At 40.5% G+C, this 17,862-nt stretch overlaps 1 protein-coding gene and 1 long non-coding RNA gene across 3 annotated transcripts; one reads left to right on the top strand and one right to left on the bottom strand.

Moving 5' to 3' along the window:
- The first annotated feature begins 1,141 nt into the window (after positions 1–1,141).
- LOC122032809 (BTB/POZ domain-containing protein At5g66560-like) lies at positions 1,142–3,725 on the top strand. The gene is made up of 3 exons (XM_042592122.1): positions 1,142–1,624; positions 1,698–2,978; positions 3,067–3,725. The coding sequence occupies exons 1-3, from the start codon at positions 1,517–1,519 to the stop codon at positions 3,586–3,588; spliced, it is 1,911 nt and encodes a 636-aa protein (XP_042448056.1). The 5' UTR covers positions 1,142–1,516; the 3' UTR covers positions 3,589–3,725.
- An 11,235-nt stretch (positions 3,726–14,960) lies between these two features.
- Positions 14,961–17,654, bottom strand: LOC122030953. Of its 2 annotated transcripts, none has more exons than XR_006125680.1 (4): positions 17,266–17,654; positions 17,108–17,185; positions 16,814–16,873; positions 14,961–15,192 (listed from the first exon to the last, which is right to left on the bottom strand). It is a non-coding gene; the product is annotated as an uncharacterized LOC122030953 (long non-coding RNA). The 2 variants fall into 2 exon arrangements; XR_006125679.1 differs by lacking the exon at positions 14,961–15,192 and adding an exon at positions 15,238–15,740.
- Positions 17,655–17,862: the final 208 nt, after the last annotated feature.

Genomic DNA, 17,862 nt, shown 5'->3' with positions numbered 1-17,862 from the left:
TTAATAAAATAGTAAGATATTTATGGAATGAGTGGAAGGAAAGAGATTGTGTGGAAGGAGAGAAATTAAAAAATATATTATTTTATTTTTAGGGTAGAGGTTTCATTTCCTAAATTTAGAGAATCACTATTTATCAAATCTAAATTTAGAGAATGGATAGGGTAACTAATGCTAGGGGTGACAATTCAGTTCAGGTTCGGGTTGACGAGTTCAGGTTGGCAGATTGGCGGGTTAGCAAATGACAACTTGAACCCGATCTAATTATTAATTCGGGTCAAACTATTCAACCTGAACATGATCTGTTTATTTGCACTTGACCCGAACCCGACCCGTTTGACCCGTTTGACCCGAACATGACCTAAATTCATTAAAGAAATTTTGTATATTAAATTAAAAATAACATCTATCTACCCAAATTGAAAATCCATATCATAAATAAATCATGACAACATTGCAATCAATAGCATATCTCTATGTGTTATAGTTTTAACTTTTTTAAATTTATAATTTTAGTTTAAATTTATAATTATTTATAAACGGATTCGTGGATTGTAATTGGGTCATTTCAGGTTGACCCGAACCTGACCTGTTTATTAATTGGGTCAATTGGGTCGACCCGATTTCGACCCGAACCCAAAACTACCCAACCCTAAATTGATTTTTTCGTGTTCGGTTCGGATCGTGTTTTCGTTTCGGATAAAAAATTATCACTCCTAACTAACACAGAGAATTTTTAGTTAATCTATCCAAAATTTATAGTAAAATTTTTAAATAGAATAACTGATGTGGATGCTCTTAATGCACATTTAGATCTCACATAATAAGGAAGGCCAATTATTATAGAGTTGTTTCTGGTCTGAACCTGAGTTTGAGGGTAAGAAATGACTACCTCGTCGAGCCCAGGCCTACCCTGGTTGTGGTCAGATACGATAGATGCTTGTCGAATTGCTTTGATCTAATTTCTAGATCATTGCAAGAGCTTTTCTACATGATATTATCATGTACAGAAAGTACCGATGGCTTTCTCACAATAATTATAGAAGACAAACCGAATCTCCCTGCACATGCTCATATATTTCAACGCTCGTAGCCTTGTATTTCCAATTACCTGACACTTTAAAGGGGGCTTTAGAAGACAAAAACATAGTTTTTTAAGGGAGGCTCTGCTCAGGTGAGAGTCTCTTGAGGATTCTGAGGCAAAGCCTGCAGTTAAACAATTACGTACTTGCCTCGCTTTGTTCCCCTACCGTAGTGAGATTCTCTCGAGGATTATGAGGCAAGCGAATTAGTAAATGGGCAAGTAACTGCTTTTGAGGTAAAACTCTGCTCTAATGCCCCTCGTTCATCTCGCCCAGTTGGAATTTTCTCCTGCCCCTCTCTGCCAGCATCTGCGGCCCCTTCCCAGTTTGAGCCACAGTGGTGTGTTCAGTTCAGCTAAAAATTGGAGCTGGGGAAGAATGGCGAAGAACTTTGAATCCAACTGAACTATTGAAAGGAGATTAGGACAGAGGAAGAAATGGCAGCAAAGAAAGCCAGTTCGAGTGGCCAAGCATGGTTCTGCACTACTGGTTTGCCTACTGATGTTGTGATCGAGGTTGGCGACATGAGCTTCCATCTACATAAGGTGAAGTGCTGTGCCTCAAAAATCTCATCTTTGTTCATGCTTTCGTCGGTATCTAACTCTGATTTTTTAGCAGTTTCCTTTGATGTCCAAGAGTAGAAAGCTCCACCAATTGATAGCGGATGGAGAGGAAGATGATGAGATCGAAGAAGTAGAAGAAGATTTCCAGCACATTGCGCTACCGGACTTCCCGGGAGGCGCCGACATATTCGAGGCCGCCGCGAAATTCTGCTATGGTGTCAAGGTCGAGATCACCGCCTGCAGCGTCGCTGCCCTGCGCTGCGCCGCTGAGTACCTCGAGATGACGGAGGAGTTCGCGGAGGAGAACCTCGTCGCCAAGACGGAGCGATTCCTTGACCAGTCCGTGCTCCGGAGCTCGAGAGACTCGGTGAAAGCCCTCAAGTCCTGCGAGAATTTGCACACTATGGCTGAAGATCTCGGTCTCGTCCAGCGGTTCGTCGATTCCATTACCGCCCTCGCGTCCGCCACCGCCGACCTTAGTTCCCTCTCGGGCCGCGCCGTCGCCACCCTATGGAACGGGATCGATTACGGGATTCGGCGCAAGAACGGTGTCCGCACCCCCGCCATCGCCTCTGCCGCAGCTGCCGACTCCTGGTTCGACGACCTAGCGACCCTCGGTCTACCTTTCTACAAGCGGGTGATCTCCGCAATGAAAGACAAGGATCTAAGCGCCGATGTGATCGAGTGTTCTCTCATCTCCTACGCGAAGAGGTCGATCCCAGGGCTTTCACGTTCGAATCGCCATCAAACAAACGCTAACACAGCCGCCGCTACCTCCGCCTCTCACCCAATGCCATCAGAGACGGAGCAAAAGGAGCTCCTGGAGACCATCATTAACAACCTCCCCCATTCGAACAAGAAGATCAGCAGCTGCTCCTCCGGTCAGTTCACTACCCGCTTCCTCTTCGGCCTCCTCCGCACGGCGAACATTCTCCGTGCGTCGGAAGATTCCCGAACCGTTCTGGAGCGCAAGATAGCGTCGCACCTCGAGCACGCTACGCTCGACGACCTACTGATGCCGAGCTATTCCTACCTGGTCGAGACGCTCTACGATGTGGACTGCGTCGAGCGGATCCTGAGCTACTTCCTCGAGGAACTGGAGGCCACAGCGGCAACGGCAGACTCTGCTAACGACGGGAGCGAGGAGGGATTACAAATGTGTAACGATGAGAACAAGCTGCTAATGGCAGGGAAGCTGATGGACTTGTTCCTCTCGGAGACCGCGTCCGATGCAAACCTGAAGCCGGACAAGTTCTGCGACCTCGCACAAGCGCTGCCGGCCATGGCAAGGGCGTTCGACGATGGGCTTTATCGCTCTGTGGACGTCTACCTCAAAGTACGGCGACCGCGGAGCTCCTATTTATATGCACGCAAGGTGTTTGTTCATATGTTAATGTGATGTCTGACATTTACATGTACCGTAGGCGCATCCTCGGATAAGCGATGAGGAGAGGGAAAGAGTGTGCAGGGTAATGGACTACCAGAAGTTGACGCTGGAGGCGTGCACGCATGCGGCGCAGAACGAGCGGCTGCCTTTGCAGGCGGTGGTGCAGGTGCTCTTCTTCGAGCAGCTGCAGCTGCGGCGAGCGATCGCGGGCACGCTGATGGCGACGGAAGCATCGGAGCACGAGGAAGAGAGCACGCAGGCCTCAGCGACGAACGAGAGAAGGGAGAGGGGCGCGTGGAAAGCGCCGTCGGCGATACGGGAAAACCAGGTGCTGAGGCTGGACATGGACAGCATGCGGAGCCGGGTGAAAGGGCTGGAGAGCGAGTGCTCCGTGCTGCGGAAGGCAATCGAGCGAATGGATCGGAGAGCGGCTGCGAGCAGCAGGGGGATGCTGGTGCGGAGGCTTGGCTGCAAGTTCAGCACACAGGTGTGCGTTTCGCACCACCGGACGGTGGTGGCGCCGAGGAAGTCCCACAGGACGACGACAGAGATGAATTGACTGTGATCCGACAGCAATTGTACTGTGACCATTCCTGATCCATAAAAATTTTTTGGACCAGATGATCTTCAATGCTTTCCTGAAAATTCTGTATCCCCCCACGAACGCATTATAAACCTCGGAGGTGTTCCTAAATACTTCACCGGCCATTTCCGCCTGAAGCTTCGCCGCGTCTTCCACCTCCCCTTCTGCGCAGAGTCCTCCGTTCCTCCTACCCGGCGTTAACCTTTCCCCTGCTGTCTCCTCCCTTAAAATTCTCATCCCTTCGGCGAGCCTTCCCTTTTCGCGCATTGCTGCGAGCAATTCGTCGACTACCGAGGTTTCCACCAAACCCTCGACTCCTCGAGTCCTGATGGGGAAACAGCGTGGAATCGACGTCGGCGATCTGACAGTGGCAGCCGGTCAAATGCGCGAATGGCCGCTTGGAGGAGGGAAAGGGCGTCGGAACGTCGACGGTGGCGAGCGAGCACGTGGGTGGGAGCGGCGAAGGATAGAGAGTCGTGGATGAAGAGAGTGTGGCGACTGGAGAAGAGGAAGAAGCTGAGGGCGAAGCGGGGTTAGTTGAGGAGGCGGAGGAGGACGTGGGCGAACTGGGCGGGGTTAGTTAAGGAAATTCCAGCGGCGTTTAGAGCGGAGCTCCCGCAGGATGGAAACGGCGGAGGAGACAACGGCCTCGTCATCGGAGGAAAAAGGTGGAAGGTCGTAGGTTGGCGGGGAAATAGGAGGACGACGTGAACGGGGCGGAGGCGTTGCGAACCGGGAGGGAGGTTGAACCTGATGGCGGCGGCGAATGGCATTCCAAGAAGGAAGATCATGCGGCGAGGTGGATGAGGCGGACAATGCATGATAATATTGTATGGGATTTCTTTCCGGCTGATCTTTTTTTCGGCCCAAAAGGCATTGTTGAGCCCGATCGTCATTGCATTCAAGGGAGAGACAAGAGGGGTTTTGCTATTGCGTTTTCGAAAAGTGAACAAAATCACTTCCTCCCTAGAGAGTTCGTACTTCATAACAACATCAAATATCCTATCCAACCTACCATACATCCCTCTTAATATTAAATTATACAATTAAATATTTCATCAATTAAATATTTATAGATCTCGTATATTAAAAAAAATAATTATATTTTTCAATTCTTCAATTTAATATATTTTATCTACCATTTATCCATAAATATTTTTTATTTAATATTTATCTATATATTTAAATAATTATTTAATATAATTATTTTAATATTAATTTTTTTATTTAAATAGAAACACTATAATATAGGAGTACAAATTTTAAAAGGAATAATACAACATATGAATACAAATGTTTCATTAATTCAAATTGAAATAAATAAATATTTTATAGATAGATTAATTATTCACTCACATATTTCCCAGATTCTTCAACCAAATCGTGACGAAGTTTATGATGCACCTGAATATCACATAACTCGGAGTTTTTTCGAATGTATTTAGTAAATTTAGAGGTTGAGTCATGATAGTACCATGTTCTTCGTGATCCCAGATCGATATTGCATTATCTTCGTCCTCCACAATCATATTGTGTAAAATAACGCATATATACATGATTTCTTTGCATTTATTTATAAACCAATGTCACCCTGGTTCTTTTATAATTGCCCAACGAGCTAGGAACACTCCAAATGTCCGTTCGACGTCTTTTCTTGCAGCCCCTTATCTTTCCTTAAATTTTATTCTTTCGGAGCCTGGGGGCAGGAAATACTCTTGATGAAAATGACCCATTTTGGATGTATACAATTTGTTAGATAATATTCTTTTGTATATTGTGTATCGTTCACAATACAAGTAACCTCCAGTGTATTTCCTTTCAAGACTTCATTCAAAATAGGCGATTTATTAAGTACATTGATGTCATTGCAAGACCCAGCAACTCCAAAGAAGACATGTCATATCCACAAATTGACAAATGTGACCATCTCAAGCACAATTGTTGGATAGTCATGATCACCTTGTGTGTACTGTACCCTCCACACAACCAGATAATTTTTCCAAACTCAATGCATATAATCAAGATTTCCTAACATCTTAGGAGAAATCGTGTCTTTGTTCATGCATTTCAAGCAAACGAGTGATGTTAATTGCATTGGGTTTTCTTACGTATTCACTTCCATATATCTGTATCACATATTGACAAAAGTTGGACAAGTATTCAAAGGTAGTTGTTTCACTCATCCGTAGGTCTCGTCCAATTAGTCAGCGAACCTCCATAAGCTAGTTGACGGATAGTCGTCGTGCATTTATGAAGTGGCGATAAGCCTTTTCTTCTGGCTACATCCCTCCATTTAAAATATCCACTAGGATGATTTTCCAAATTAATGATTATGTGTAACAATAAACTATTTTCTCAGTTGAAATCATCGTCAAAACATGTCATCATTATACACTGGTTCAGTAGAGAAATAATCATTGATAAATTGAGTGTGTCCAACAACATGATATCTATTAATTGGCCTTCTTCTTTATGTATTATCATAATAATCTTGTATGAATTTAGTCATTCTAAGTTGATTGTGCACTATTATTATGAATAATATTTAATTGATATTATATGGTTCATTGTCTCTTTGGAAATATTTTTTATGATAGTTTAATTAGAATCCTGAGATATTTTGAAACAAATAAAGAATTTAGTGTGAAAACAAATGAAGAATGGATATGATATGAAGTGATTTTTTTTAAAAAAAAATATACGAAAGCGTTACTAACGTCCAAAAACTGAACGTTGGCAACCTTCACTTTTGCCAACGTTTAATTTTTTTTCCTTATTGAATTTAAAAATAATGATAAAAAATTTGACAACATTCATTTGTTTTTTTTTATTTTTCTAAATGATTAATTTTAAAAATATATATTAAAAAACAAAAATAAATAAAAATAACTATTGCCCGTCTTTTAATAGGCCGATTACATGCCATTAAAAATAAATCACTGGTATCCAGTGATTTCTAATATCTTTCAAATATCCCTTATAATGAGAGATCTTTAAAAGAAGCATATTTGGTGCTCTTAATTCATGTTCTATTTTCAACGGATGATCGGTCGGGAACAAATTTTAATTGGTATAAGATATTTAATTTAAGTTGATTAATTTTAATGATGATCAATTTAATCTTATAAAAAAATTTTATTGATGATCAGAACAAATCGAAACGCATTCATAACGAGCAATTTATCATCCCAACGAAGTGCATCCTTAGTTTGTCGAAACTGTGACCGGATCCTTAGAAACTACAAAGGTGATATATCACTACACCATATTACCCTGCGGCATTTAATCAACAAATTTCCCTTTTTGTTATTTCACGATGAAATCATGCTTCCATAATTTATCATATATTCATGGATCAATTTTCAACTTATGTCGCAATGCAGAATTAATTTTCTCAATAGGAAAATAATCTTGAAATTTGACTGAGATGTGATATATTGTCTGTACACTCGATCTATTTTAGTGATTGGTCATCTTCAGAGTTGGATATATATATATATATATATATATATATATATATATATATATATATATATATATATATATATATATATATAACAACGGTGGAGAAAAAACAGAGCTCTAAATTTGTATCTTTCTTTGGATATAATTATTCTCCCTCGACTTTCTTTAACTGCTTTCCATTGTCTTAAACCCCTTTCATAATCTTCCAACCGTATCCAAGGCAAGCTCCCAAGAGTACAAAAATCCAACCGCATACAGAAAGACATGGCGGAACATCCAAAGCTACACTGCAGACTCGCATGATCCAGGTCCCATTCAATGAGGCCTTAGAGGGCTCTTATTATATTGAGCCTATCAAATTTTTTAATTATATATATGTATATATATATATTAAATAAAATTACTATTAATAAAATATGATTATTATTTTATAAATATATGAGTTCAATGATAAATATGTAAAATTATTAGCTATGGTAAATTTTAATCAAGATTTGTTTTAATTAGAAATTTTAATTTTTTTATTAGTCAAATTAAATTTGATTAATAACTCTTAAGTTTTTTAAATTTGATAAATAATTTTTAACATTTCATAGATTAAAGTTAAACTTGATGGATTTTAATTTTTTTTAATGTTAAAGTTAAATTTTGGTTGTTAATTTTAACTTTTTATGGCAAAACTAGATTTAGTTGATAATTTTTTTATTTATTAAAATTTAATCCATAATTTTTAATTTTTATTGACAAATATTTAATTTACTGATAAAATTAAGTTTGACCAATAAATTAAAATTATTTATTAATTATACTTATATGTAAGATATAATATTTTTTTATAAAAATACTTTTAAAAATGAAAAGCATATCTTAAATGTTTTTAATTTAATAAAAATACTATTGAAAATAAAAATACTTTTAATTATCACCCTCGTCGTCTCGGGTGAACTCTGTCTGCTGCCCAGAAGTCATCTGGCTGCCAATAAACTGTAAGCGTTGATCACCGACCTGGGTCTCTCGGATCCTCGTCCTGATCGATAACTGAGCAACCATGGTGCCCAGAATACCCCGCTCTGTCTGTCCCTGTTCCTCAAGGCCCAACTCGGAGAAACCCTGAATTAAGTCCGTGACCAAAACTCGGTGACATGCTGAAGCCCCTATGGACTTCCGACTAAGTGCATCGGCAACCACATTAGCTTTCCCTGGATGGTAGCTAATAGTACTGTCATAATCCCTCAGGAACTCCATCCATCTCCTCTGGCGAAGATTGAGTTCCTTCTGGATGAAAAGACATTTGAGACTCTTATGATCAATGAGAATCTCAAATGTAATACCATACAGATGATGCCGCTGAATCTTTAAAGCAAAGATAATGGCGGTCAGTTCCAGATCATGTACTGGGTAGTTCTTCTCATGCTCCTTTAATTGACGAGAAGCATAAGAGATTACCCTACCATGCTACATCAAAACAGGTCCCAAACCCTGTAGAGAAACGTCGGTGTAGAGTACGACTCTGTCCTCTCCAGAAGCAAAGCCAGAACTGGTGTCGACGATAATCTCCTCTTCGGCTCCTAGAAGCCGGTCTCGCAAACTTCTGACCACATAAACTTTACATCTTTCTTGGTCAGGCGTGTCAGTGGCATAACAATGCGAGAGAAACCCTCAACGAACCGTCTGTAATATGCGGCCAATCCCAGGAAACTACGGATCTCCTGAACTGATTTCGGTTGCTCCCAGCTGGTGACAACCTCGATCTTCTGAGGGTCTACAGAAATACCTCGGCTGGAAATCATGTGTCCCAGAAAATCGACTGAGGATAGTCAGAAAGCATACTTGCTGAACTTCGCATATAGACGATGTTGTCGAAGAATCTCCAAGACTATGCAAAGATGTTGTGCATGTTCCTCCTCGAAATGCGAGTAGATCAAAATGTCGTCGATGAAAACGATAACAAACCGGTCTAGATACTCCAGGAAAACACGGTTCATCAAATTCATAAATACTGCTGGAGCATTCGTAAACCCAAGTGACATTACCAAAAACTCATAATGCCCGTATATAAGGCATACTCAACCATAAGATTACGAGCAACGAATCTGTAATCCGATCACTAACTACATATCACCAAATCCATAAATATCACACATCACACTCACTATGTCACCATCAATGTTAAACTCAAATAATAGATCATCAAAACAAATATCCACTAATAGATCATCAAAACAACTATCCACTAATAGATAATCAAACAACCACATAACTCAACATTTAATCTAATAAATCATTAGAAACCGACATATCACATTATCTGATCTCACAATATCCTCAACCTCAAACCATCATCAACAATAATCAACCATGATAACCCCTCAATGACCAATTTTCATTATATCGGGTACCCTAATATCCAAAAAATTTGAGAATACAAACTCTACTAATCCTATCCGAACAATGTCTAAGGAGTATGTCAAATCTCATCCTTTAGATACTCAAATATCCACACTTAAAGAATCATAATCCAAATTTCAAAGGGTCACTCAACCTCCTGACTAAGAGTCACCCATCAAAGAATATCACCACAATCTCAAAATCATACCCATAAATGTTTTCCGACAAATGTCGATAAAATATCGAACATCCTGATCTAACATATAGACTTCAAGACCTCTAGTAAATAATTGAGTGGTCAAGGTCTTAAACTACTTATGGAGACAATGATAGTTGATTCGACTAACTATTGTCTTGAAATACATCATGCTATGATTGCTCCACCTGAGGTTCAGTAACCTCTGGTGACAAGCAATGCCCACAAGGGTAGAGGAGTACTATCAATAAATAGCAAACCGACATAACTGTCAATCGATGCTCTACTCCTTGTAAATCATTATATGATATTTTTCACTTAGTGAAGGTGAAACTTCCTAGGTATTAATCAACTAACATCACCTTTGTATCACTGCGGGTCATAAATCCCTAGATACCATCAAGGATATCCGCGATTGGTCCATGAGTCAGGATCCCCATGGATCAGCGTTAGGCGAATCGACTGATCATCACCTTATAATCCATCATGCTACCGAAAGAGGTAGTGAAGTACTCGCTCTAAAAACACCTCAATGTAATCACCAAATGATGCCTTGATCTCAAAAAATCATCATCTGCTTCTTCCTTCACGTGATGCCTTGTCACGTAAAGATAAGCAGCTAACTTCAACTTTTCTTACGCCAATACAAATTATATATCCGAATGTACTCACCAATTCATACTCCCATGAAATGGTTGTATCTCCTAAGTGTTAAGCAAGTATCTTTACACCTTTCCACATGAGTGGGGGTATCCTATCCGAATGTACCTTCTAAGTCATCCTACCAGGTACAGACGGTCCAGGGTCAAAGTCCACATGGAATATGATACATTGATCCTCTATAAGTTGACCAAGCCGACAATGGTATACGACTAATTCAATTCTCTCTATATTGGTACAAGTCATGTACCCAAATGTGCCTAAAAATCTCTAACCAAGCACTAGAAACCCAAAAATTCAAAATCTCTATAAAAATATAGTAAGTCGATCCCCTATTGATCGAACCAACAAAAATAGATCAGTCATCTATTAACTGATTCAATAAGAGTACCTCAATCCTCAACAAAAGTAACTAAGGTAAATCAATCCACAACTACCCAAGTCAATAATGGTGAATCAATCCTCTACAGATAGAACCAAAGAGAATATATATTAATCCTCTATGGACTAAGTCAACATGATTATTACTGGTAGTATGATATGACGAATCCCCTAAGACTGTTATCCTTAATTTCCAGTAGGGTTGACAGTGATCAGTGGTTGACCCATCACATGCAATATATGCTACAAATAACTAGACAGTTATTAAAAGAGTACTAACACATATCATAACTGTTGGAACCCCAAGGTGTTTTGATGTGATCAAACAAGCTAAGTTAGGTCCTGCGTTTGTTTAACCCTTGTGCCTAAGTGTGCAGGAGCTTAGGAACACAGGAAGTCGAGTGGAAGACGTGGCTAGCGAGAAGGACGGCACGGGAGAGAGCCGACGGGCTCGGTGCGTCCGAGGGACGAGGTGCCCGCGGAAGAGTACACCGGTGGACGAGAAGAGCGTGCGCGACGCTCGAGGGACGAGAAACCGGGAAGGAAGGCTGCTCGAGGAGAAGGCCGGAACATGGGTTCGGGTGAGCCCTATTCCAGAAGGCCGAGATCACCTAAACCAGCGGAGCCGGAGCGAACAGACCCGGACCAAGACGAGCCGAACTGAGACGAGCTGAACCGGAGCAGAGAGCCTGGACCAACTTTGGTTCGGGCGCCCGGATCAATTCCGGGCGCCCGGGGGTTCATATTTGACCAGATCGAAGCTGATCGCGAGCTGATCGTTGGGGGATAAAATTTATCCCCCGGGGGTGCCTGGAACCCCTTCCAGGCGCCCGGACCAATACTATAAATAAAGTACTGATCCGTACATTCAGGACAACGAACTTGTAATCAATTCCTTCTGTGCTTTCAATTATGTTCTTTTCATTTGTGCTGTCAACGTTGTAAAGAGGCTACTCCGCCCAGAGGAGAATCAGATAGTGCGCTTACATTCCTTGGATTAGCAATCCCCTGATTGCAAACCAAGTAAAACTCTGGTGTCTGCTTTTCTTTACTTAGTCTCTTTTATTTATTTATTACAAGTGTTCATTATATAGTTGAAATCTGAGAAAGGTTCGAGTTTTATTTTGTAGGGCAATTCACCCCTCCTCTCTTGCCGGCCTCCAAAGGGACCAACAAGTGGTATCAGAGCAAGGCGCTTCAGGAGGACTAACCGCCGATCGAAACAACAAGATGGTCGGACCAAGCATCGTCCCACCAAAATTCGAGGGGAACTTCGCAGACTGGAAGCGTCGTATGGAAGTATTCCTAAAAACAGATTTTGAAATTCGGTTTATTATGAAATATGGTTTTGTAGCTCCAATAGATAAAGATGGAAAAGAAAAAGAAGAGAGCGATTGGACAAAGAAGGAGCAGAATGAGTCGGTAGCAAACAGCCGTGCGGAGCGTGTTACCGCCTCAAGAGGTCAACCGCATCGGAAACTATTTATCTGCTAAAGAACTTTGGGAGAAGTTCTTGGAACTCCACGAAGGCACGTCCGAAGCAAAGCTCGCTAGAAGGGACATCCTCCGCAACAAACTGATGAACATCCGTCTGGAGAAAGGTGAGAAAGTAGCCGGTCTACATGCGAAGGTAAAAGAACTAGTTACTGGTCTCGAAAACCTTGGTGAAACGGTAACAAACCGGGATACTATACGCTACGCGCTCAACGTGTTTCCAAGAACTCCGGAGTGGACATCAATCGTCGATGCTTACTACATCTCAAAAGACCTGGAGGTAAGTACTTTAGAAGAGTTGTTTTCTACCCTTGAATTACACGAAACTAGATATGCAGAGATATCAAAGGACACAACCCAGACTATGGCGCTGAACGCAACCAACAAGGATGAACCTGAGTCAGACTCCGAAGACAATCAAGAAGCGTACATGGTAAGAAACTTTAAAAAGTTTTTTAGATCTAATAAATTTAAAATGCAGAATAAAAAGAATCAAAAAGGTAGAAGAAAGGTACGGTGCTATCAGTGTCAGAAGGAGGGACACCTAAGGGAAGACTGCCCAAAACTCAAGAAGGTCAAAATGAAGACACCCAAGAAACACAACCTAAAAGCAACTTGGGATGACACTTCTTCATCTGAATCATAAACTCAAGAATATGCGGGGATTGCACTGATGGCAAGCCACGAAGGACAAATTACATCAGAACCCAGCATCGATGAAGGGGGAGGGACCTTAGACGGAAGTAGCGAAGCAGGGGGAGATTCAGGCTTCAAGTCTGATATGGTAAGTGAGGTATGCCTCTTACCCCCTGATGAATTTTACTTTGGTATCAAAGCTATGACTAAATCCATGTATAAATTAGAAAATAAAAATGCCAAATTAGAAAATGACATTTTAGAAACAAAGAGAATTTTGGCAAAATCATGTCTTATAGAGGATTTTGAAAAACTGAAAATGAAAAACTAAAAGAAGAAATAGAAAGATTGAAAAAATCTAATGGTTCAAATCTTTCTACTTTTAGATATTATAGAGGTTTAAATTGGTATTATAGATTTCATCAAAATCAAATAAGAAATATATCAAAAATCTATATACCTAGGAAATACTTAGTTAATCCTGTAGGTAGGAACCTCTATTGGGTTCCAAAAACCTATTTAATTTAAAATTAAAATTAGACTTAGCATTTTCAGCAAGGAAATTAAACAACTAATTTCTTTATGAGGCTTTGTCTAAGGAAGTGGTTGTTGCTCCAATAACCAAGAAGGCCTAGTGCCTCGCCATGACCTGGAAGCCAAGTATCGAAATAAAAAGTTTAATTGACTAACTGAAAAAGCATTAATTCAAATTACTTAATGCTTTAAAAGAGTTATTCAATTTGTGTTAGAAAATATTTTTAACTTAACTTAGAAATTTTTTTTCTTAGAAATTTTTATGAAAATTGACTTAGATTTTTTTTTATATAAAAGTTAACTTAGAGATTTTTTTTTATAATATTTCCTTATCATTTTTTTAAAAAAAATTTTTTTAGGGGATCAAAAATTTAAGTCAGCTTTAAATTTAAAAAAAAAAATCTATTTTTAAATTTTTTTTAAACTTTAAAAATTTAGCAGAATTTTTAAATTCTGTTTTTAACCCGGAGCTTCAGTTTTAACTTAAATTTTTTTTAACACTTATGACTGTTTTATCTGAAAAATATTTTACTTAATTTTTTTTCGAAAGAAAAATTCTGAAGAGTGTCTTTAAATTGAATTTTACTTAGACATTATTAAATATTTTACACTTAAAGTTTTTGTTTGAATTTACCTTAAACTTATTAATAACCCCAATTTTTATGTGATCAAAGGGGGAGAAGTATGTTAAGTCTAGGGGGAGGTACTATAATTTTTCAATTGAAAAATATTTGGACTTATTGGAATATAAATCGTTTTTATTGCATATGGTTACCCTAACTTAACTTGGGTTGCTCACATAAAAAAGGGGGAGATTGTTGGAACCCCAAGGTGTTTTGATGTGATCAAACAAGCTAAGTTAGGTCCTGCGTTTGTTTAAACCTTGTGTCTAAGTGTGCAGGAGCTTAGGAACACAGGAAGTCGAGCGGAAGACGTGGCTAGCGAGAAGGACGGCACGGGAGAGAGCCGACGGGCTCGGTGCGTCCGAGGGACGAGGTGTCCGCGGAAGAGTACACCGGTGGACGAGAAGAGCGTGCGCGACGCTGGAGGGAGGAGAAACCGAGAAGGAAGGCTACTCGAGGAGAAGGCCGGAACATGGGTTCGGGTGAGCCCTATTCCAGAAGGCCGAGATCACCCAAACTAACGGAGCCGGAGCGAACAAATCCGGACCAAGACGAGCCGAACTGAGACGAGCTGAACCGGAGCAGAGAGCTTGGACCAGAGTCAACTTTGTTGACTTGACAGGTCCGGGCGCTCGGACCTCCGGGCGCCCGGGGGTTCATATTTGACCAGATCGAAGCTGATCGCGAGCTGACCGTTGGGGGATAAAATTTATCCCCCCGGGGGCGCCCGGAACCCCTTCCAGGCGCCCGGACCAGTACTATAAATAAAGTACTGATCTGTACATTCAGGACAACGAACTTGTAATCAATTCCTTCTGTGCTTTCAATTCTGTTCTTTTCATTTGTGCTGTCAACGTTGTAAAGAGACTACTCCGCCCAAAGGAGAATCAGATAGTGCGCTTACATTCCTTGGATTAGCAATCCCCTGATTGCAAACCAAGTAAAACTCTGGTGTCTGCTTTTCTTTACTTAGTCTCTTTTATTTATTTATTACAAGTGTTCATTATATAGTTGAAATCCGAGAAAGGTTCGAGTTTTATTTTGTAGGGCAATTCACCCCTCCCCTCTTGTCGGCCTCCAAATGGACCAACAATAACTAACTATCCTAGATAACCATATAAGTACTAAAAGAAGTGCATGATAACAATAACAAACATACCTCTTATAGCTTAGAGATGTCCTGCTGCTGTGTGGCCCCAAAACCTGAAAAGTCACATTGAGAAAACCAAAACACGAAATCCAAAATACAAGAAAATATACATCGTAAATCTGTGGCTCTGATACTAATAAATTGTCACACTGCAGAAGAGTCCCTATCAGAGGAAAAATCGGCAGCATCTCCGCTGTACCAGTGACAATCTAAAGCATGAATACATCACAAACAAAATACATCAGCCCACTTGGCTGGAATTTACACAATCACGCAGTTATATATATTGAACAACCCACACGGTTGTTCTAAAAACACAACTACGCAGTTATATATATTAAACAACCCACACGGTTGTGCTAAACACACAGCGAACAAATAAGCAGGAAGCCCATATAACCAAAACAACACAATGCATGTCGACACGACTTAAACACAAATACAACACCAAAACAATAGAATAGCCACATGACTAAACACCAATACAAAGCTAAATCAATAAAGAATATATAAAAAAAAATCAAGAATGAGGTAAACCATCTTCTGATGTGACGTGGGACCGGCAGAAAGGATACTCCAAGTGACACGATATATCTATGTACTAACATGAAAACAACAGGAAAAAAATAAGGAGTAGTGAGTTCAACAACTTAGCGGGTATCAAGCGGGCATGCATAGTATAATATAACTACCAGTAATAATCATGCGGTACAGCTCCCGAACAATATTAAGAAATGTGAACTGAAAAGACTAAAGAAATTGTTCTCACCAGGATCTCTTATCAGGATATAAGGGTCGTCAGACCAGACACAAAATGTCTCCTGTATGCATGTCAATTATAGGCAACCACCAAAAATGCAACATACAAAATGCAGCAATCACAAACAATAAATGTAATCCATGCACATGATGCAAATGACATGGTCACCCCTAACGGCAGTCAACCATCTCACACGCGATGGTGAGACCGAGTGGGTAGGGCTATGACAACTGTGCACTCTGCTATTACTACTCCTGAGCAACCGAGTAGACAGGATGCTGTCGGAGTACACCTATTCTCCTACCCCAAATATAGTGGGGGAGCATAAGCTCTCATCTCCTTGTATCATGGTCAAGGGGAGGGATCCCTGCCTGCTACACGCTACAGTCATCACTACCCATGAGCGGACCAACGGAGCCCTGATAGTGCAAACTGCACACACCTTGCTTAATATAATACTAACCCATGAGTGGTTGTGTGTGCAGATTATGTAACTGGCGATGTGCTCAACAATAATGGAGCCGACAATCGCTCAGCATGCGATCATGTAAGATGGTGCATAACACAAAATATGTAGATACTGACAGTATACACCTCCATATAAAATGTATCAAAAAAAAAATTCATACAATGATCTAGATAACAATAAACTAGGTACACAAGTCAAACATGTCAAATAACTAGACTACTATACAGTAGGGCAATGTATACCACTATTTCTATGAACAGGAGTAAACATGGCAACAAACAAGAGAATATAAGTATGAATGCATAATAGATAGGAATATATGCAGACTATAAGAACCAAGAAGTGACATACCAAAGTAGAAGTAAACACAATCATTACTACTAGCTATAAACTATTATGTATATCAAAAATAACTATATCAAGGAGATAAGTTAGAGGTACCCACCTTTATCAGTCGATTGTGACCAAAAATCCTACGTCGATACACCCATCTCGAATCAATGTCCTGCGATTATATAAATGTATTTAGCTAATTACACATATAGTAAATAGCTAAATAAAATCCTAAAACCTATATAGGGTAACTCTAATCCAAATATGATCATCGCTTAACCCCCAATATATGTTTAGGTCTCGGTAAAACAATTCACCACCTAAACTTGAGTTAATCCAACCTTAACCCTAAGCATTCCATAATCAACTTACGATAAACAAACTTGAATCAATTCTAATAACTCACCCAAATCTCAAATGCTCCCCTGTTGATCCACTACTGAAGGAATATGTCGAAATTTGTGGCCAAATCCAAATGTAGCCACTGCCTCCCAAACAATCACTCTAAATCAACACTAAATAAAAGATCAATTGCCCAAATCCACTACTAGGTTTAATGCATACCTCAATCAGGCTGCTGGAATCCCTAAATCGGCGACAGATGGCACCGGCGACAGATCGTCTCAGATGCTCGACTTCTATCCTCGACCCCTAAGGAGAAGATCGGTGGCGCTCGGCGTCCAGCAGTCGACGTTGGCAGTGACGGTCGAAGATTGGGAGAGGAGAGCAGTGAAGTCGGCGCGATGGGGAAGATGAGAAGGCTTCGGCAGTGGCTCGGCGTCGCGAGGGGGGAGGAAGGGAGAGGAATTGGGTGTTCGGCGCAAATGAGGGAGAAGAGATCGGGAGGAAGAAGGCGGCGGTGGCTCGGCGTTGCGTGAGGGAGAGACGGCGTCGAGCGAGAGGGGAGAAGGGAGAGGCGTCGAGAGGCTTAGGGCACGGGATCAGAAGAAGAGAGGAAATAAAAAAAAATAAAACAAATTTTCAAGAAATTAAACTTATGTATTTTTAATTAAACCTAAGGTTGAATTCCTCAATCAACTCCTACTTTTGGGTATCTCATTTATAGGGTTTTCCCAAGTCTATAAATGCATCCCCTTAATATATGTCATATGAGCTCCGAAAAATCCTCAGAAAATTTCTTAAAAATTACTAAAAATTCTA

Source organism: Zingiber officinale, chromosome 11A (assembly GCF_018446385.1).
Source record: "Zingiber officinale cultivar Zhangliang chromosome 11A, Zo_v1.1, whole genome shotgun sequence".
In the NCBI taxonomy this organism is placed as follows: Eukaryota; Viridiplantae; Streptophyta; class Magnoliopsida; order Zingiberales; family Zingiberaceae; genus Zingiber; species Zingiber officinale.
This window is presented reverse-complemented; position numbering and strand designations above follow the sequence as displayed.